Source organism: Panicum virgatum, chromosome 9N (genome assembly GCF_016808335.1).
Source record: "Panicum virgatum strain AP13 chromosome 9N, P.virgatum_v5, whole genome shotgun sequence".
NCBI lineage: Eukaryota > Viridiplantae > Streptophyta > Magnoliopsida > Poales > Poaceae > Panicum > Panicum virgatum.
In genome coordinates, this window is record NC_053153.1 from 77,770,331 (window position 1) to 77,791,904 (window position 21,574).

Consider the following 21,574-nt stretch of genomic DNA (forward strand, 5'->3'; position numbering starts at 1 on the left):
ACCCGAACCCGAACTCGATAGATTTCGAGACCCCGAACCCAAAAACCGTGGGTGAGGACTGAGGAATCATCCCCAAACCCGAACCCGCTAGACCTAAAGCCCACGGATATCCAACCCGAACCCGCCCAATTTGCCATCCCTAAAGAGAGCTCTGCATGTAGGCACCCTAGTTTCAATTCCTACTTTGTTTACTACACACATTAAATATTATATGATTCACTGGAAAATGTAAACTTCCTTGCGAAAGTTTAATATACTGGGAAAGAATGATCGGTTTACTTAGTGATAAGGTATATGACGTGGATCCTACATCGTTGCAATGATCCATCCAATTCACTACTGCCATCAAACATATGGGCATGGTGGTGATGGTAGATGACATACTAAGGCTCCGGTAGGTTTCCCCGGAATCCGGGTGCCATTCCGGCCGGATCCATCCGACTTGGTTTGAAATCGGTCCTGATCTCTGAAATTGTTATTCGGATTGGGTCGGCCCGGAAGGAAAACAGGCCTTGGACGGCCTTTCCTCCCCTCCCATAGCCTGGAAGGAAAACAGACCTCCAACCCCGTGGATCTTATCCAGCCGGATTAAGTGACCCAACTGTTTTTTTCTTTCTCGAAAAGTGACCCAACTGGTTTCAGATCGCTTGATCCTTGGCCTGGAAGCATTCAGGTTGGACTGATCCACCTGCGGCCGGACGGGCCTAAGATGGCATGGATCCTATCATTCCAATGATCCACCTTATTCATTACTGCCATTCATTAGGGGTGGGCACAATTTCCCGAACCCGAATTACCCGAACCCGAACCCGAATTACCCGCTCACTATTTCGGGTAGGAACTTGAGAAACACGAATTTAGTTCGGGTTTTGACTCCCGGTACCCGAATTACCCTAACTCTTTTAAAACCTAATAGATTAGGGTCAGTTGGATCCATGCCACTACAATTTCACAAAGTTGGATTTCATGTTGAAATCCATGCCATTGAGTGGCATGATTTTCAACGTGAAACCCAATTTCACGGAGTTGTGGTGGCATAAATCGAATTTTCCCTTCAAATCCCAATAGATTATGGCCTAATCCACTCACTTGACCCCAACAACCCAATAAGAAATTTAATTGTTATATTTATTGATTGCTTGTTTGTTTGATTTGTATAATAATAGCGATATGTTGATCTTACTTTTGTATTTCATCCCTCTTTTTTACTCGTTGCCTAATGGGAGAGACAATGATTTGGCAATTGAACGGGTATTTCGGGAAAACCCGAACACGAACCCGAATTTTTGGGTATTGCTTTTTTTCGGATCAATTTCGGGTAGCATTTTTAGATACCCGACCCGGATTACCCGCCAGGGCTAACTGCCATCGCATGTATAGTGTGGTGTGATCGTAGTAGACGACATACTAATATATGATGTCATTGATGTGGATCCCACCTTATTCCAAAGATGCACCTGATTCACTACCGACATCGCACGACGCACATATAGTGTGGTGTGGTGTGGTGGCAGTAGACGACGAACTAATATGACATGGATCTTACACTGTTATAATGATCCACCCAACCATCACACATATAGTGTGGCAGCTGATCAGGATCACGGTTACCATTGAGGCAATAGACATAGCATGGTCGCCTACCTATATATATTTAACTTATCTCTTGAACACGATACATTTCTCAAACATTAGGCACCTTCTTCGAACGGCTTGCAACAATTACCTACTCTCTCCTTTTCCTTTGGGTGTGTGGGTGTGGGTGGGGGTGGTACAGCACATATGCATAACTCTCTTGTACACCACTTTATCAATGAATATCTATGGTGTACTAAGCTGGCAGATCTTGAGATGGATGAATTCACTGCATGCTTCCCACCATCGATGGGCATATTGCCTCACAAAACAAGTACGCTGGTGAGTGCAACTAAAATTCATCCACCAGCATAAATTAGTATACCTTGGTTTTCTATACCCTTTTTTTCAAGTGGCCCTTAGTTATTTTCCATAAGAGTTAAATACACCAGCGGTCCTCGAACTTGTCCCGAGGTGCCACTTAGGTCCACGAACTTGCAAAATCAAAATCTGGCACCCTGAACTTGTTAAGTTGTGCCACTTAGGTCCATACCACTTGATGTGGCGCCACGTGGCATGAATATATGCAAAAAAGTCCTTGAATTTTTATCATCTTCTATATGTAGGTCCTCCTCATCTCTTTCACCTCTTTCTCAATCCGCCACGCTGCTCCTACCGCCGGCAGCCACTCCCGCCCCGACGTCCAGAGCGCCGCCGCCCCATCACTTGCCCTACAACCACGCCACCGCCGGGCAGCCACCGTGGGAGGCTGGGGCCGGGGCCCTGCCTGCACCCAGCCTGTTGCTAGCGAGCGCCCGCAGCCGACCGGCCTCCCGCGCCGAGACCGCCTCCCATCGAGGGCTGCCTCCCACGGCGAGGCCACCTCCGAGAGCCGGCTCCCATGCTGGGCTGCCTCGCGGCGAGGCCGCCGCACACGCCGAGGTCGTGACGGCGCTGCTGCTACTACTCCCGCTGCTCGCGCTCGCTGCACGCGCTGACGACGATGGCGGCGGTGATTCCGAGGCCGCGGTGGTGTTGCCGGCAGAGGCGGGGCGGGGGTGTGGAGGGCGCACCCTGCTCCCGCCGCCGTCGGATGCTCCGGCCCCGGCGTCCATAGCTGCGCGCTCGCCTCAGAGATCGCCGACGCACACCTCCACCCTCTGCAAGCTCCTCTCGTGGTGGGACACGAGCGGCGGCGGCGGTGCTAGCTCCGCCGTGTTGATGCCGGGGCAGGGGCCTGGAGGGCGCGGCAGCAACAGTAGGCCCTGGAGGACAAGGACGTGTGGCACCGCAGGGCGCTCGCGGAGGGCACTAGCGCCGGGTGGCAGGGTCTGAGGCCGCGGCGGCGCTGCTGCTATTTGTGCCCACTGCGCACGCCGACGACGACGGTGGCGGCGGGTCCGAGGCCGCAACAGCGTTGTGGCCGTTGCCGACGACGATGGCGGCGGCGAGTCCGAGGCCACAACGGTACCACCGGCGGAGGCGGGTGTAGCGAAAATGGTCTCTCATGCCATATTTCAATATAATGTTTTGGCGATTGATGACACACACAACACTTGGACTAATATGATTGTTAAGATGACCATTCTCAGACTTTTAGGTTCAAGTGATGACAAAGAGAAAATAGACGTAGCTAGGCCCGAAGGGCTGCCCCTACGGTGGTTTCGCAATCCAAGTCAGAAAGATCAAAACAGAGACCGTGAAGAAATCCAAGTCAGAAATATCAAAACAGAGACAATTTACTATCACCGGTTAAACCAACGATAGGAAAATTGTACTCACCAGTGCAATGGGCTCAGTGGAGACCAAGTCAGCAGAGTGCACCGGTTGAACCGACGACGGGAAAAATGAAGGCGTCGGTGCAATGGACCCAGAGGCTGAGGCTAGGGTTTAGCACCGGTTAAACCGATGATGCTCAAAATTGAGCGTCGGTGCAGTTGTCCAGAGACTCCATTTTTCGGGGGTTTCTGAGCTTGCACTCACCGGTTAAACCGACAGTGATTTCAAGAGCGTCGGTCGATTGATCAAGTAGCCGTTGGAAGACAGTAACGGCTAGAAGAAGGGAAAGTACACTCACCGGTTGATCCGGTGTTGACAAAACTGGAGCGTCGGTTTAACCGACGATAAGAATTTTTGTCAGCCTTTCCCTAGTGGTGGAGTTGCTGAAAGCTTACTACACTTGAAGAACATCTCCAACCACCATAGAGCATCATTATACATCATATAGGCTTAAGCACACTTGTGAGAGTGCTTAGTGCTTGTAATAAGGATTAGTTCTTGCGAGAGCTCCCTTGAGAGAAGCCTTGCTGCGGCAAGCATCTTGTGTACTCGTCGTGTGACCCTCCGACTTGGTGTGGAGAGGCAACGACACTTTGTGCGGGGAAGGAGACCCCTCTTGGTGAGAAGCTTCAATAGTGAAGACGGTGCCGTGGGTGACGCTTCGAGAGAGACGGTGGCGGTGGCCTTGTCTTGGTGACTTGGGGTCACTTAGCCTTTGCTTGCCGGGAGCCTTGGTGGCGAACGCAATACGGTGATCAAGCGGAGAGACTCGGCATCACACTTGTTCGTGTTGGACAAGTGGCCGTGGACGTAGGGAAGGACTTGATGTCCTAACCGAACCACGTTAAATTGTGTGTCTTGGTGTCTTCACGGGAGTTTGCATATTCTCTCCCTTACCTCTTTACTTATCGTATTACGTTTCCACATTTACTCTATCTTGCGTGCCTTTACTTTCCTAGTTAGTTTGATTAGGATTGGCAATAGGTTGCAAGTCTTTTAGGGGTAAGTAGAGAGTAGCATAGATAAACCTTAGTCATAACTAGCATGTGTAGGACATGTTAGGTTTATCTTATGCAAATAGATTGAGCCCTAGGATAGAAAGCGATTAGCGACCCTATTCACCCCCTCCCCCTCTAGGGTCGGACACCCCGGTGACCCTTACAGCGGGGGCAGGGGTTGGAGCCGGGGTAGAGGGCGTGGCGGCGGCGGCAGGTCGCGGAGGACGGGTACGTGCGCTGCGGCAGGGCGCTCGCAGAGGAGGGGGCCTAGGCGGAGGGCGCCGGTGCTGGGCGGCGGGTCCATGGTCACGGCGGCGGCGCTGCTGCTGCTTGCACACGCCGCTGCCGCCACCAACGGCTGTGCGGGGCAGACACCGTAGGGGCGCAGGGCGACGACCACGCGCGGGTCGTGCCGCTGGGGGTGCTGCCTGCCCGTGCTGGGATGCAATGGTAGATGATCCCAAATTGCATCCCAGCACGAGAGGAGAGGCGCGCCGGTGGAGGGAGGAGCGGCGCGCAGATCGGCGGCTCGCCGGAGGTGGGCGTGCGGCATGGAGGCCGGTGGATCGCGGCCGCGGGAGGCGCGCTCGCGGCGTGGAGGCCGGCGGCTCGCAGAGGCAGGCGCGCGGCAGCCCTGCCTTCTATCCCTCAAGGAAGTGAAGATAGAAGACAATAAAACTTAAGGGTCTTTTTGCATATATTCATGCCCTTTAAAGGGGTATGGACATAAGTGACACAATTTAACAAGTTCAGGGAGCCAGATTTCGATTTTGCGAGTTCGTGGACCTAAGTGACACCTGGGGACAAGTTCGAGGGCCGCTGGTGTATTTAACTCTTTCCATAATTTCATGCGTAGGTTGCCTGGTCTGGAAATTCTTCATGTAATCGAGTCCTTCAATTTTATTTTCGCATTTATTTATACCGCCTACAGCCTTTTAGGGGGAAAAAAGAACTGGCCGACAGGCGACAGGGTTGTTTTCCTGAAGAACCCCACGGCAGAAATTTTGCAAACAGAGCATGGGAATCAGATGGGAAATCTGAAGGAATAAGATATATAGAACTAGGAGTGCTGACCTGCACTATCTGCCGATGCACCAAGGAAGAAATGCAACTCACGTAGAACAAGTTGATCACACAACCTCATTGCAGTATTTGAGTATTTGACACACCGACCTCACACAGTTTCAGCAAGAAGTCCAATCGTACATTCCAGTAAAATAGAGTTAGATATAGAAATATCATTTACACATCATTCATATATCCACAATGCATGAAGATTACACCAAGAAAGATACAAAAATTCTGACTGTACCTATGTCACTGTGCATTTGGATGAGCAACAGAACCGCTTTTGAGAGTGATAAACATTGAACTGGAAAGTTCGGAAAAAAAAGCAGGTTATGTAGCTAGGATTAGGTGTACTTCAGCCATCAATACCTCATCACGGCCATCCCCACTTCAACATCGGAAGATTTCCACATTTTGTAGAGTTTGTCCAGTTAGTTTGAGGCATGCTGCGCTCTTTCTGATATGACAAATCATTGGGTTGTTGGTCGTTCACCTTGTCGTGGACATGCGAGCAATGGAACTGATGGTTGCTTCAAGGTATTGACTTGGAACCACAACGGGATCAAGGGGAAGCAATTCTTGCCCAGAGAAAAGGTTGCCGCAACTCGTTGGCTGATCACCAGAGCTGGACCAGATGCCAAAAAGGTAATTTCCCTACTGCTCAGAAATATATGATCTTATGCAGTTGTTTTATATGAAAACAAAAGAAAAAATGCTGACTTAAATTCTTGGAGATATTTGAATCACAAAACACACAAGTTCCTATAAAGGCTATCCAGCTAGAATAAAGGGAAGATAGAATATCCAGTCCAGGTCAATCTATGTCAAGTATAGAGTATCCTGCAATCCCAAGAGGACAAAGGATCTAAAATTTTAAGAATCATGTTGCCTCCTTATTTAGTACAGAAAATAAATATGTGCATTCAAAATGTAGGCATGGGATTCTGAATGCGATATTGATTCAAAATGGTGTTGCTTCAGGAAGAAATTTCTATGTTAGTAGCAACTAAGCTACACAACTGCATTACTTTAGGAACAAATCATTCAATGGGTAGGTTTATTTGAAGAGATCTAGCTGCTTGGTCAGACATATTATCCAATAATAAAAAGTACAAAATTCTAAAAAATTGTTGGTCTAAGATGCCTTCTCTATATATGCATACTGTAAATTTTGCCTCAAACCAGAGAACTATAACAGTTTTGTTCAAGAATAACATAACTCAAATATTCATTCAAATACATGCTGAAGCCCGACAAATATGGCAGTGATATTTACTCGTGGTATTAGGGTATTCACACAAAGTGGTGGGAGAAGGACATGGAGAACAACATGAAGAATATCAAATCACAAGAAGATTTTGATGAACAGCTTCTGAAGGCTGGAGATAAGCTCACATTGGCGCACTTCTTTTCACCTAACTGTAGAGCTTGTAAGGCCCTACACTCTAAGGTAAAAGAAGAAAAGTATGTGCATTGTATATTCAACAATTTTACAATTATCAAAAGAAGAAAGAAATGCATGTCCTGCATAAATTTACATTGATATAGAGTACCTTTTGTCAAATGTCCACAAAGGTACATCAATTTGCCAGGATGCATCCAGGACTGCAATTTGTTATGATAAACTATAATGAACAGACTGAGATCTGTAAGAGGCTCAATGTCCATGTCTTGCCATTGTTCCGCTTTTACAGAGGTGCTGAAGGTCAAATATGTAGCTTCAGCTGCACTATTTCAACCGTAAGTATTAGATAATCCAACGCCATTTGTAAATACACCCTACTAAACTATTTTAAACTAGAACTTTGTGCTATTTCAGATTTATAAGTTGCTCTTAAATGGCATGGTGTTCAGACTGAGTCTTGCGGCACAAAAGGGCTTGGAGCCATGGAGGAATCTGAATACAAGAGCGTTGCCCCACATACTGATGTTCCAAATGCAAGTGATGCTTCACCAAACATGGATACAGATGACGGACCTGTTGGACCTAACAATGAATAAATCAATTTGCTGTGGATTGCCTAGTTGGGTAGTTTTTATGCATGTCTATAGAAGCTAAAAAATTAAAATTAGGGCACATGTGCTCATAACAGCAGCCCTATGTTTTAAATGTTTGTGGGCTAATAAAGTTTATCTAGTTCTGTAACATCAAAGCGTTTTAAAATTCTTGTATTTCATTTCCTTGTAATATTGGAAATGATGGTAGTGTGCAATAAATATTCTCCTTAGGTTTGCCTATTACATAATCATATAAGTGCCCTGATTAATCATATCGGACTTTGCGAGCATGGAGCAGCACTAAAATACAAAGGAATATATAATCCTGGTTACCCAGCGAGGCAGTCTCACAATCCCTATATACTAAATATCCCATTTTGTAATTTACTGGATAAAAAGTTGCTAAAGGAAATAGAAAGGCCTTAGTGCCTTACATGACATTAAAGCAGGGGAAAAAAATACAAAGCCACAAGACGGATTGTAAACCACAAAAGAAGCACACACCATATACTAAATACAACGCAGGCTTCAAAAACACAGATCATAATCTCGTAACGGCAATGTCAATCCAGAAAAGTATTACTGGTACTGAGTACTGACAGTAGCAGAGTTGTTCAAAAATGTCTAATATTTGCCTTTGATACCACCAAGAATTTGCTATAGGGAGAAATGTACATCACAAATCACAATTGTGAGGAAGGGCTGGAAAAAAAACGTCATCTGCAATTGACTATGCATACTTCTATTGAGAAGATCGAAAAGCAGTATAGGGATAAATTACCTTTGCTGAAGTGATAAGTATCACTGTTGTCTTGATCCGCACAAAAAAGTAGTCTACGTTTACTTTATGTCCATGCCAATAATGAAAAGCAAAATTTTTCAATATTACAGTTTTCATTTGTAAGAGAGATCATGCTATCACCTTCGCATGATCCCTTTAGCAGGGGCACACTCTGTAAGCTGTCGCAGAGAAAAAGGTTGTGATGGCAAGTAATGAGCTGATTCTCTCTTTTGATACTTCAAATCAAAGATACATTGTTTCTCCTGCGTACTCTCGCATTTCTAGAACCTTCATTCCCCGAGTAACACATTAAAGTTGCAGTGTTGCATAAGCTTGGTTTCACCGTGTGTTGTCAGTTCCACAGGGTTCAACTTGACAATAGTCATCAGTTCACCGTTTTCTGAAAACCACATGTCAAATTATGACCACTATGGGGGATTAAGGAAAAGGTTTGGCAAAATGGGCTCTCCATGTCCTTCAGCTTTCTCATTGGTACTGCTGAAATTGCTTATAATAGACCAATGCATCTCAAAGTTGGGTACTTGCCCTGCTTGTTGCATGTCATGCAGAAGTGCCGTAGCCTTCCGTAGATTATTACTTCTGCAATAGCTATCAAGAACAACTCTATACATGCCATAGGATGGTACAGATCCCAAGGTGATTAGCATTTGCAAAATCTTCGTAGCGTCACAAGTTCTTCCTGTGGCACAAAGGCCATGTACAAGTGCATCACAGGAGGTCTCACTTGGTGTTAGGCTTGCAAATTGCATTTCCACGAGAAAATCAAGTGCTTGATCAAATTCTTTTAATATACACAGTCTGTATATAACAGAACTGTAACTGACTTCACTAGGTAGTTTGCCTTTCTTTAACATTGTATCTAGCAGATTAAGAGCCGTTTTCAAGTCTCCTAGTACGCAAAATTTCTTGATGAGTGTTGGTGTATATGTTAGCCCATATATAGAGGCCCATCTACAGGCCCATGTATAGGATCTATATATCACATCCTTCTAGGGTTTGGAGAAATACAAGACAATTATTCTCTCCAATATGGTATCAAAGCCTAGGTTTCCCTCTCCCTCTCCACCCTCTGCTGCCGCCGCAGCCGGCGGCGAGATGGCCGGCCGCCGGAGCCTCCCCTCCCTTCCGTCTCCTCCTTCCCTCCCCTTCCCTCCTCTTCCTCTGCTTCAGCCATGGCCGGCGCCCCCTCCTCTGCACTGGGCGCGCCCAGATCTGGGCCGCCGCTGCCTGCTCTGCTTCAGGCAGCCGCCGCCGGTCCTTGGCGCGACGCGGGTCCCTCTGCTGCCGGCGCTGCTCCTGATCCGCGTGCCTCCTCTACCTAGGCTGCCGCCGCCGCCACTACAGCAGCTGGCGCGGGGTCCTCTTCTTCCTATGCTTCGGGTCCGCGCTCTACTCCGCCCGTCGTCCCTGCTGGCGCCGCCGCCTGGCCTCCTCTGGCCTGGCGTGCCCCGGCCGTCGCGCTGGCTGCCACCGCGCCTCCGCCGGACGCCGGGGCGGGTGCTGCCGCTGCGGAGACGCCTGTCCTGGAGCCGCCTGCGCCGCTGCCCGTCGTGGAGCCGCCCGTGCAACCCGTGCAGGGCCCCCTGGCCGCCGCCGCCGCCGCGGGCGCCGATCCGGCCGCCCTGCGGGCCGCAGCGTAGCTAATGCAGGCCGCGGGTGCCGACCGGCGGTCCTGCATGCCGCAGCGCAGCTGCTGCAGGCCGCGGGCGCTGTTCCAGGGGGTGCGGCCGCTGATCTCGTCGCCCTGCGGCTCCCACGGATGCCGCCGGCCGCAGATCCCGCCACCGCTGCTTCCCACCGCGCCGCCGTCGCCGCGGGCAAGCAGCCCGCCGCCGACGCCGTGCCCGATCCCGCGTGGACCAGGCTCGGGATGTCGCCCGTGGATGCGTCACTCTCCGCCGCTGCCCTCCGCGGGTAGCAGGTCGACGCCGCCCTCGCCGCGGCCCTCCTCGCCGCTAAGTCGGAGGCTTCGGCAGCCCAGGAGCGGCTCCGTGTGGCTGCTCTCGCCTGGGAGCGCGAGCGCGCCGCGGCCGATGCCTCCGCTCTCCGGGTCGCCGAGGCGGAGCGCTTCCTTCGTGTCTTCTCCGGCTAGCCCGACGTCCCCGAGCCCGGCGCCTCCTCCCCCCGCCAGGCCCCGCCCGCTGAATCTGGAGCCCGGTACGACCCGACCGACCCCATGGTCGCCCAGCTCCACCTCCAGGCCGCCGGCGTCCAGAACATCAGGGCCCTGGTCACCGTCCTCCTCCTACGGACGCTGGCGGGACCAGGTCCTTCTCTCCCTCCGCCGCTATGCCCTCGACGACCACGTCCTCCTTGACACGCCGATCGAGGCGCAGGACGTGGCGTGGCTGCGCCTCGACAGCATCACCATGTCCTGGATCTTCAGAACCATCTTCCTAGATCTTCAGGACCTCGTGGCGGCACCGCGCGGCAGGCCTGGGTGGCGCTCGAGGGGCAGTTCCTCGGCAACGCCAAGTACCGCGCCCTCCAGCTCGACGCCACCTTCCGCACCTTCGTGCAGGGGGACCTCTCTGTTGGTGAGTACTGCCGGCGGATGAAGGGCATGGCCGATGCTCTTCACGACCTCGCGGATCCGGTGTCCGATCGGGTCTTGGTGCTCAATGTCCTGCGAGGCCTGAGCAGCACCTACGACCACCTGAAGAGCTGGATCGCCCGCCAGAGGCCCTTCCCCTCCTTCCTGCAGGTCCGGAACGACCTCGCCCTCGAGGAGATCACCAAGGGTCTCGCGCCCGGATCACCCTCGTCCACCTCCACTGCACATGTCGCTGCTCCACCGGCTTCCTCCGCCACCCCTGCCACCTCTCTCCTTGGTGCTGCTCCCACCGGGCAGACCGGCGGTGGGGGGGCGTGGACGTCGTCGGCGGGGGGGCTGTGGTGGTGGTGGTAGCACTGGTGGCCCTGCTTCTGGGGGTACCGGTACCGGTGGGGGCCGTCGGGGCGCGCCGACTCCTCCGGCTCAGGCTCCGACTCCCGCTCCTGCCCCTGGAGGTACGCCCTGGCCATCCTTCAGCAACCCATGGTCAGGGCGCATCTCGATGTGGCCGTTCCAGGGTCCGGGAGGGGGGGCCTCGTCCTCAGCTCCAGCCGGCGGCCATGTTCACCAGTGCTGCTCCCCTCTCCACGCCGTACTGGACCCCGCCAGCTCAGCCCAACCAGCAGGCAACCTGGCATGGGGGGTGGGACCAGGTCGCTCTGGCGCAGTCCTTCAGCACCATGGGACTGACGCCGCCGGTCAGCACCGAGTGGATCGCCGACTCGGGTGCCTCGTTCCACACCACTCCTGATGCCGGTATCCTCTCTTCCGTTCGACCCCCACACCCCTCTTGTCCTTCTTCTATCATGGTTGGTGATGGGTCTTGCCTTCCTGTCACCGCCGTGGGTTCTGCTCCTCGTCTTCCTAATGTTCTTGTTGCTCCTCAAATGGTTCACAACCTTTTTTACATTCGCCAGTTTACTGCTGACAACTCATGTTCTATCGAATTTGACTCTTCTGGTCTTACTGTGAAGGATTCGGCTTCCCGGCGTCCGCTCCTCAGATGTGATAGCCCGGGCCCCCTTTACACTCTTCGGCTCCCTGCTTCCGCTGCTCCGTCTTCGACTTCTTCTTCGTCTACTATTTTTGCCGTGACGCCTTCTTCCACCACCTAGCACCGCCGGCTTGGACACCCCGGCCGCGATGTTTTGGCTCAGCTCAGGCGTAGTACCGATGTTTCATGTACTAGTGCTCCTGCTGAGCACCTCTGTCATGTGTTCCAGTTAGGTCGTCATGTTAGACTTCCGTTTTCTTCTTCTTCGCATGTTGCGCATGCTTTCGATCTTATTCACTGTGACCTGTGGACATCTCTTGTAGTCAGCATGTCTGGCTACAAATATTACCTGGTCATTGTTGATGATTTTTCTCATTACTCTTGGACTTTCCCTTTGCGCGCAAAGTCTGAGACCTTCCCCACCCTCCTCCACTTCTTTGACTGGGTGTACACTCAGTTCGGCCTCACTGTTAAGGCCGTCTAGTGTGACAACGGGCGGGAGTTCGATAACTCCACCTCCCGTTCCTTCTTCCTCTCTCGGGGTGTTCAGCTACGTATGTCTTGTCCGTATACCTCTCCTCAGAACGGCAAGGCTGAGCGGATGATTCGCACGACGAACGACGTCGTGCGCACCCTTCTGATCCAGGCCTCTCTACCCCCACGCTTCTGGGCTGAGAGCCTCCACACCGCCACCTACCAGCTCAACCGCCTTCCATCCACTGCTTCTCCAGCTCCCACTCCACACCAAGCTCTCTTCGGTACCCCTCCTCGCTACGACCACCTTCGAGTCTTCGGGTGTGCGTGTTACCCTAACACCTCCGCCACCGCTTCTCACAAGCTGGCGCCCTGCTCGACTCGTTGTGTGTTCCTCGGGTACTCCCCTGACCACAAGGGGTACCGATGCTTTGACCTCACCTCTCGCCACGTTCTGATTTCCCGACACCTCGTCTTTGACGAGTTGGATTTCCCCTACTCCACCTCCTCCACACCTTCTCCTGACCCCGAGCTGGAGTCTTTGTTTCTGACTGACCCGGTGGTTCAGCCACCGTTACCTGTCTGTCCTTTTCCTGCAGGTTTTCCCGGCTCACCGGCACCGCTTCCGGTGATCCCTGCTGCGTCGAGCGCGGCCCCGGTGCCCGCGGTCGTGCCACGCGCGGCCCCCGGACCTCCGGTCGTGCCGCGCACCGACCCGGTGTCTCCCGCTACGCCACGCGCGGCTCCGGTGCCTTCTTCTGCCCCTGCGCGGTACGCTCAGCCGGTGCAGGTGTACCGGCGCCGTTCGGCGCCGACACCGGCGCCGCCTCCTGCTCCGGAGGCTCCTACGACGCCTACACCAGAGTCGTCGCCGCCGCCGCCTCCTCCGGCTCCCTCTCGAGCCGAGCCAGAGGTGTACCACCCGCCAGTCATCCATCGGGATCCTCGGCATATTCATCCCATGGTGACTCGGCGGATGGCGTCTCAGGCCGCGACTCTCTCCGCCACCGAGGGAGAGCCGCGGGTCTCTCCGGCACCCTCCTCTGTCCGCGACGCCTTGGCGGATCCTCACTGGCATCGCGCGATGGAAGAGGAGTACACGGCTCTTATTGCCAAACAGACGTGGGACCTCGTGTCGCGTCCATCTGGTTGCGATGTGGTGATCGGCAAGTGGATCTGGACGCATAAGCATCGGGCTGATAGCACACTGGAGCGCTACAAGGCTCGCTGGGTTCTCCGGGGGTTCAGTCAGTGACCTGGTGTGGACTATGATGAGACTTTTAGCCCAGTGGTGAAGCCCGCTACGGTGCGCACGGTCCTCTCTTTTGCGCTCTCGCGCTCCTGGCCTGTGCACCAGCTGGACGTGAAGAATGTGTTTCTTCACGGCACTCTCTCAGAGACTGTCTATTGCTCTCAACCAGCGGGATTTGTGGACTCGAGTCGTCCGGATATGGTCTGCCGATTCAACAAGTCTCTCTATGGTCTGAAGCAGGCTCCTCGGGCTTGGTACTCTCGATTCGCCACATTCTTGCTGACATTGGAGTTCACCGAGGCCAAGTCCGACATGTCTCTCTTCATCTACTGCCGTGGGGATGAGACTGCATATCTGCTGCTCTATGTCGATGACATTGTGCTCACAGCCTCCAGTCAGCAGCTACTTCAGAGTGTCATCTCCTCTCTGCAGCAAGAGTTTGCTATGAAGGATCTGGGTTAGCTCCACCACTTTCTTGGGCGTCACTGTTGAGCCTCGCCCGTCTGGTCTTCTCCTTCACCAGCGGCAGTACGCACTCGATATTCTGGAGCGGGTTGGGATGACTAATTGCAAGCCCTGCTCCACTCCTGTCGACACTCAGGCGAAGCTGTCTGCTGATCTGGGTGATCCGGTGGCTGATCCTACTGCCTACCGGAGTCTGGCTAGCGCTTTGCAGTATCTCACCTTCACCAGGCCAGACCTCACATATGCTGTTCAGCAGGTCTGTCTCCATATGCATGATCCCCGGGAGTCACACCTTGCTGCACTGAAGCGTCTCCTCCGTTACGTTCGTGGCACTGTGGATCTCGGCTTGGTGCTTCACCGCTCGTCCTCTGCTGAGCTGGTGGTTTACACCGACGCTGACTGGGCTGGCTGCCCGGACACTCGTCGCTCTACTTTCGGCTACGCTATCTTCCTGGGCAGCAACCTAGTCTCCTGGTCGTCCAAGCGGTAGCCGGTTGTGAAAGGACCGTGATGTCGCCTAGAGGGGGGTGAATAGGCGCACCTACAAATTTTCACTCAAATGCAGCAGATTAAATTCACTGTCTGCCAAACCCGGAACTTCCGGGTTTCAAATCCGGAACTTCCGGATTTGGGCTAGATAGTAGGTGAACTCGGAACTTCCGGGTTTGTCAATCCGGAACTTCCGAGTTCACTCAGAACAGAGTGAACACAATAAGAGTAGTGCTAATAAATGAATGTAAATTCAAACCCCAATTGTAGAGTCTGCTCAGAGAAGTTCCTTGAGCAGGTTCACGCAGATCCTGCACATACGAAACAACAATATCTCCAAGACACAAGTGTCTAATGGAGAGCTCCTCAAATCCTCAAAACAAATGTAAATGCAATGAACACAAGGATTTATTTCACCGAAGTTCAGATTCACTCATGTGCACCCACGTGTGAATCCTAGTCTCCGTTGAGGAAGATTATATCGACCCCAAGGTCAAGCTATTTCCTCCTTCCATTATATGATCATGCGCCCTCATGGCACAAGATCGGTGCTGCAACAAACTTGCCGCTGCTCGCCACAATCCTTGGGAGCTAACCGGCGACGCCTAGCCGTCTAGGAGGTTTCACCTCCAAGAGTAACAAATGCGAATCACACAAATCACGGCTAATCTCAAGTGTTCAAGATTTGTTGTGCTCTCTAGTGCTCTCAATCATTCACTCTCTCAACCCAACTCAAGGATATACACTAATCACACAATCTCACAAAGAAAGGTTGGGGAGAGCTCAACTATGGCTACCAAGCTTCTTGGGACGACCAGCAATCAACAGAATAGAGCCTGGAACAGCAGCCCACCAAGGAGGGGGCTAAGGGGTATAAATAGCCGGCCCAACAAAACTAGCCGTTATATGACAGTTAGAACCCGGAACTTTCGGATTCTACAACCCGGAAACTCCGGGTTTTCAAACCAACTAGCCGTTAGTACCACGTGTGCCAAATCCGGAACTTCCGGATTCCAAATCTGGAACTTCCGGATTTGCCCTGATAGCAATGTTAAAATGTGTACGTGAGGCTTTTGTGTCTCTCTCAACTCACATGGGTTACTTGAGCACTGAGACTAAGCCAAAGACCATTGTGATGCATCCCTCTTGATAGTACGGCATATCTAAACTCAAGATCAAAGATAAATTACATTTCAACTTCTTGAGCTTCTCTTTTTTATCCTATGTCGTGTGTTGATCAATCACAATCTGAGGTGTGCATCCAACTTAGGTTCTTTACTTTGAGCACATTTTTCTTGAGCTAGTGACCTTGAACCTTTATCCTTGAATGAAATTCACTTCTAGTTCAAGTCACCGTCTTCACAATAAGATTATAGAAAGATTGATACTTGCCAACATGAACACCACACATGACCAAGATTCTTCAAGCTGAACCCAAAGAACGTTTCGTCACCCTAGCATTGGTTCCTCGGCACAACCACAATTGCCCTTCTCCAAGCTTAGTACCTACAAACCCATTCCCGAATTCCAATTCTTCATCCTTGCATCACATATAGCTTCATATAGACTTGTATCACATTTAACTTACAATGAAATCCATTTTGATTCACAAGCAATTTTTCTTCTCTAATGAATGACACTTGTCAATATGAAATTCTCCATGTCTCTTAAAATTCTTGGACTTGATCATTATCGGTTTCTTTGCTCATGCCAAGCCTTTGCTTACATAGCCTCTAGAAACACGACTTTCGATCCCATCCATTTATCCTCAAGAGCCCTCTTGATCTCACATTGATTTTGCCATTAAAATGAACATCATTTCTTTCATGCTTGATTGATCATCAACTATCTCATACATTCCTTATGACAAGTTTCTCCAATTGTGAGACTATGCCTAAGCATACACCTTTGTCTCATTCATAATACATTGGCTTGTCATTTTGAATTCCACTTACATCAACAAGCTTCATTTAGATATACGAATAAATTCTTTATCATTGATACATATCCCAATTTCCATGGTAGCTGTTGCTTGTTAATATTCTCATACTAGAACATGTCATTCATCTTGTCATATGAGCATATGTCTTGAATCTTGATTCATTTCATCACATAAATTACAATTATGATAATTAATTTCTACTCATATACTCAACAAGATAGTTAGTACTTTAATCGTGGTGTCAATCAATCCACCAAAACACACTAAGGGCCGAGATGCACTTTCAGGTTGTCTCCCGCTCCAGTGCTGAGGCGGAGTACCGGGCTGTCGCTAACGGCGTGGCGGAGACGCCCTGGCTACGACAGCTCTTGACGGAGCTCCACAGCCCGCTCGCCAAGAGCACGCTCGTCTACTACGACAACGTCAGTGCCGTGTATCTCTCCATCAACCCCGTCCAGCATCAGCGGACGAAGCATGTGGAGATCGACCTACACTTCGTGCGCGACAGAGTCGCCATCGGCGATATTCGGGTACTCCATGTCCCGACTACCTCCCAGTTTGCTGACATCTTCACCAAGGGATTGCCCTCCTCGACCTTCTCGGAGTTTCGCTCCAACCTCAACGTAGCCGGTGGCTAGTTGTGGCTGCGGGGGGGGGGGGGGTATTTGCCCTTTGTACTCTATTTGTACTCTCTTCTTGTCCAGTCTTGAACACCGCTGCGCCGGTAGTTCAGACTGCGGGGGGTGTTAGCTTTCTCGTTGTCCAGTCTTGAACACCGCTGCGCCGGTAGTTCAGACTGCGGGGGGGGGGTGTTGGTGTATATGTTAGCCCATTTATAGAGGCCCATCTAGAGGCCCGTGTATAGGATCTATATATCCCACCCTTCTAGGGTTTGGAGAAATACAAGGCAATTATTCTCTCCAATAATGAGGTCATCAAAATTGGTGTACGATCCAATAAACTCACTTTTGCTCAGGTTGTTCAGACATAATTTTGCTTCCAAATGTCTCCTAGATGAAAGGAGACATGAAATGAGGATGGTCCTAATGATAGAACCATATTTCCATCCACTGCTCTCAATCAAGTGAAATAATGCTAGTGATTTGTCAAGGTTTCCTAGCTTGCAGTAATGACTCAACACTATTCTGAGACTGCGGTTGCTTCCCTGAGCAATACAGGCATCAAGCATACTAACTGAACTATTGGCATCTCCAGACTTGTGAAATCCATAGACAAGGAAGTCATAGGTCATTCTGTCTGGAGAAATACCATTACATTCCATGTCCTTCAATAAATCATGAACCTGTGAGGTGTTCCTTCTCTGAAAAAGATAAAATATTAGAATATTGCATGAAATTAGCTTTCTTGACTTGTCACTATGTTGGAACAGTGTCCTAAGGCTTGATGCACTAGAAAACCGACTTTGCTCACACATTCTACAGACAAGGAAGCGATAGCTAGATATAGAAAGGTTGGCATGCATCTTCAGCATCATGCAAAAAACTGCATCTAACATTCTCCAATTTTCTAGACAACCATATGCTTGAATTAAGGAATTTAACAAGGTGCCACTGAGCTTCCAAGGCGTTGATCCTTGCAAGACTTGCATTACCCGCTTCATATTTCCTGTTTGCACTAATTCCTTCAAAATGCAACTGCAATATGAGAATTCAGTAAATTCCATGTTCAGTACAGATTCAACCAAGTTCTTGGCTCGGTCCATATCAAGCAATGGCACTGAAGGCAATATAGAACGGAAAGTAAATGCGTCTAGTTCTTTGCATTTGTAAAGCCACATGTCATACATTCCAATTGATTCAGCAGTCTTATGCTCCTTTAGGAAGCCCTCCATCACACAAAAGAGCATTGACACAACCATTCCCTTTTCTTTGAGAGCCTCCAACATTGCACATCCAACACTGGTAAAACCTGTCCTGCACAATTCTTCGAGAAGTGCATAATATGCACTGAAAAATAGATCCGGATAACAGTCAAATAATTGGTTCATAAGCTTCAGGGCTTCCTCAATTACTCCCCATTTGCACAAGCAACTGGTGAGGGCCATCATATCCTTGCTATCAGGTGGCCACCTATAATTTGTTGCAAGATTCCAACATTCCCAAAACCCTGCTATGTTTCTTTCTTTGCAGAAGCCTATCATCAAATAAGTATATGTATCTTGACTGATTGACAAGCCTTCTCTGACCATTTTTTTAAAAACCAGTCTTGCATGAGCTGACATCCCATTCCTACTCAAGGTTTGGATAAATAAATTAAGGCTTTGAGCACCAAACTTGTCAAATATATCTGGCATCTCCTCCATAAGGTCAATGGCATCTATTACAAATGCAGGGCTCACACATAATGACATAAGGCCTTGAATAATTCTGAACAGCTAGCTGGTGAAATGGCATATCCCCATTGAAAAGCTTCATCTTTCAGAAGAAGAGCATTTGCAACATTGCCTTGCTGAGATGCACTGACTAGCTCTGAGTTAACATCTGGTTGAAGTGCAATATCCAAAATCTGTGCCAATGAAATCTCAAACTTTTTTGAGTCAGTGTCCAAATAAAGACCGTTGCCAACCGAATCAAAAAACTCAGCTTTCGGGAAACCAGTGGCATTATCTCTCTTAATTTTCACTCCTAGGTGATCTAGCCCCAAGAATGATAAGGTCTTAGAGAGTGCACAGTTTCCAGAAGGAAGATCATTTACACCATTGGTTTTCATATCCCTCAAGACTTGTTCAATATCATCAAACTGTCTATACCAGCAATATCCTGCCAGAATTATCTTATATGTTGAAAGATTAGGCGTTACTTTTCTTTCAACCATATCTTCAAAGACATACTTTGCATGTCTGTACAGTCCCTCCCTGAAAACGCCACCTAAAATAGCATTATAAGCACACACCCTAGGTTTAATATGTCTAGAAAAGCACTCTGATAAATATACGAATGCAGATATAAGTTTCATTTCTCTACAGCTATGAAATATGAAAATTCCAAAAGTAGTAGCATCTGGAGAAAACCCTAATGCCTCCAATCTTTGGAAGACCAACCATGCCTGATCAGTACCGAGATTTGTGCATGAAGACGCAAGGATTCTGTTGCAAAGACGCAACTCAGGTAAACACCTCCACTCTTCCAAAAAGTTCATCATATCCCCAATGTCCTTTTTCTTGTTAAATTCTTCTACAATAATTGATAAGGATCCCTTGCTTAATTTAAGACCCAAACTCTTTATTTGCCGAAGTATAGCAAGAGCTTCCAAAAAATTGTCTTTCTTGATTAAAGCAATGATAACAGAATCAAGAATGTCTCCTTTGGTGCAAGAACCGAACCCAGCTTGAAGCATGTCCAAATATACTCTTAAAATCAATTCATCCTTTCTCTTTCTGATCAGAAAATGAAGAAGTACTTGGTAGCATGAAACTGAAGGAATCAAACACTTACACCTTGCATAATCGTAAAGTGCAACTGATTTCTCGAGGTTGCATGCTTCTGAATACGCCTGGATAATCCGACTGAATAGTTCACTTGAAACGGCCAGAGCCATATGATCATCCAATGAGAGCAGTAGTGATTCAGCCTGACTGAGCATATGAGCATCCACAAGTATGGCTACCATGGTCTCATTTGACCTTGGCAGATGTTGGAACTCCTTGCTTTGCTGTGAGGCCCACCTGTACAAATTCCATAAAAACCTCGCGTTCCTCACTTGTCCCGGGCTAGACCCAAAACCAATCAATATGTCAAGAAAATCCTCAGGCTTCAGCTCAGAGACGCGCCAGAACCGGCGAAGGGTCTCCGGTGAGAGCTACAAACCAGGCTTAAGAACATCTTGCAAGCTGCACTTCCCATCAAAGGTGTCCCCTCTACTCTCAAATATGTCAGCGCACTTTGATATAACCAGACTCCCAATACCAGAGCACGATTTTACTGCAGAACGGGCCTCGGGTTTGGACTTTCCTCCAGTTTTCTGCACAAAACCAGACCCAGCTTCCTCCGGAGCGCCTGCAAAGACTGGATTGCGGTTCTCCCCAACGTGGCTGCTTCCACCTCTGAACAAGCTCCCGTTGTCGGAGTTCAGCTTCGGGGCACCATTGGCAAAACCTCGGCCTCCAAACTTGGCTTCTGTCCTGACGTCAGGGCTGGAATTTGATCGAGTCGATTAGAGCGAAAGAAACGTCGGTCGGTGCATTTTGGCTGAAAGCTGTCACTGGCTCACCTGAGATGACGGATACGAATTGCGCCGGGTAACCGCCATGGCTTCCACATCTAATCCTGTACAGACTCTCAGCCCCGCCGTTGAGAAAAGACCCGCACGCCGCATCTGACCAGCGACTCCCGCCGGACCCGGATGAGGTCAGGGGAGCTGGGGAGGCGGAGACGAGAAACGGCGGCGGCGCGAGGAAGACGGTGGCCTCCGAGGCGCTTGGGCCGTTTTCCGATGGGCCAGCCAGTTAGACTTGGGCTCTGTAAACGCTAGGCCGCTACTGGGCTGTATAAACTCGTCACCCTAGACCTGCCCAAATCTGAATTGGTGAGTGGAAATGGCTCGGTCCACCAACACGCCTGCAAGCCGCCGCCCAGCCAGACTCTGAAAGCTACTCCCGTAGAAGATTTCTTCGGGGACTTCCTTTGAAGCGTCTGAAGTTTACCAATTAGGTTAGGTAAACCGGTAGAGGCTGCTTGTGATTGTTAGCAAAAGTAAATTGATTTGTCGGTTTAAAAAAACCTTAATTTGCCATCCCTGTAAAAAAAAAAGCCTTGATCTGTGGCCGTGGTAACAAGAGAATAAAACTGCCGTAGGTTTTGGTAAAAAGAAAAGGAAACAAAAGGGACCAGCACAGGCGTTTCTGGCACAGCCGTGCATGCTTGTTCCCTTTCGCGTCGAGTTGTTGTCAGGTTGGGCTTCCGTGCACGCACGACTTGTGAAGTGAAATATCTTAAAACCACCATGTTTGAATGAAGCGCAATTCTCCTAGCTCAGTTTACACTTACTTAAATCTCACCCTTGAAGCTACTACTTTTTTGCTTGTACAGCATCATCTCCCTCCAAGAAAGGAGTCAAATTTGTGCACATGGCAAAGAGAAAGTGTGCTGAGAACATATGCAGGGGGCAAGCGGATCAGTGCACGCAACAAAATATCCCCCGGTCTCTTCAGTTACGTGTATCCAT

General features: G+C 49.9%; 2 protein-coding genes across 4 annotated transcripts; one reads left to right on the top strand and one right to left on the bottom strand.

Annotated features, from left to right (window-relative positions):
* Positions 1–5,882: 5,882 nt before the first annotated feature.
* Positions 5,883–7,421, top strand: LOC120689381 (thioredoxin-like 1-1, chloroplastic). The gene is made up of 4 exons (XM_039971670.1): positions 5,883–6,065; positions 6,709–6,870; positions 6,996–7,160; positions 7,275–7,421. Exons 1-4 carry the CDS (start codon positions 5,883–5,885, stop codon positions 7,419–7,421), a joined length of 657 nt encoding a protein of 218 aa, XP_039827604.1.
* Positions 7,422–17,547: 10,126 nt separating this feature from the next.
* Positions 17,548–20,876, bottom strand: LOC120690863 (pentatricopeptide repeat-containing protein At5g15280, mitochondrial-like). Of its 3 annotated transcripts, none has more exons than XM_039973724.1 (3): positions 20,621–20,876; positions 19,846–20,543; positions 17,548–19,278 (listed from the first exon to the last, which is right to left on the bottom strand). In XM_039973724.1, the coding sequence occupies exons 2-3, from the start codon at positions 20,018–20,020 to the stop codon at positions 18,746–18,748; spliced, it is 708 nt and encodes a 235-aa protein (XP_039829658.1). In that variant the 5' UTR covers positions 20,021–20,543; positions 20,621–20,876; the 3' UTR covers positions 17,548–18,745. The 3 variants fall into 3 exon arrangements, with proteins under 3 accessions (XP_039829658.1, XP_039829657.1, XP_039829656.1); XM_039973723.1 differs by having other exon boundaries at positions 19,468–20,543; positions 20,621–20,875; XM_039973722.1 differs by having other exon boundaries at positions 17,548–20,543; positions 20,621–20,874.
* Between the last annotated feature and the right edge of the window lie 698 nt (positions 20,877–21,574).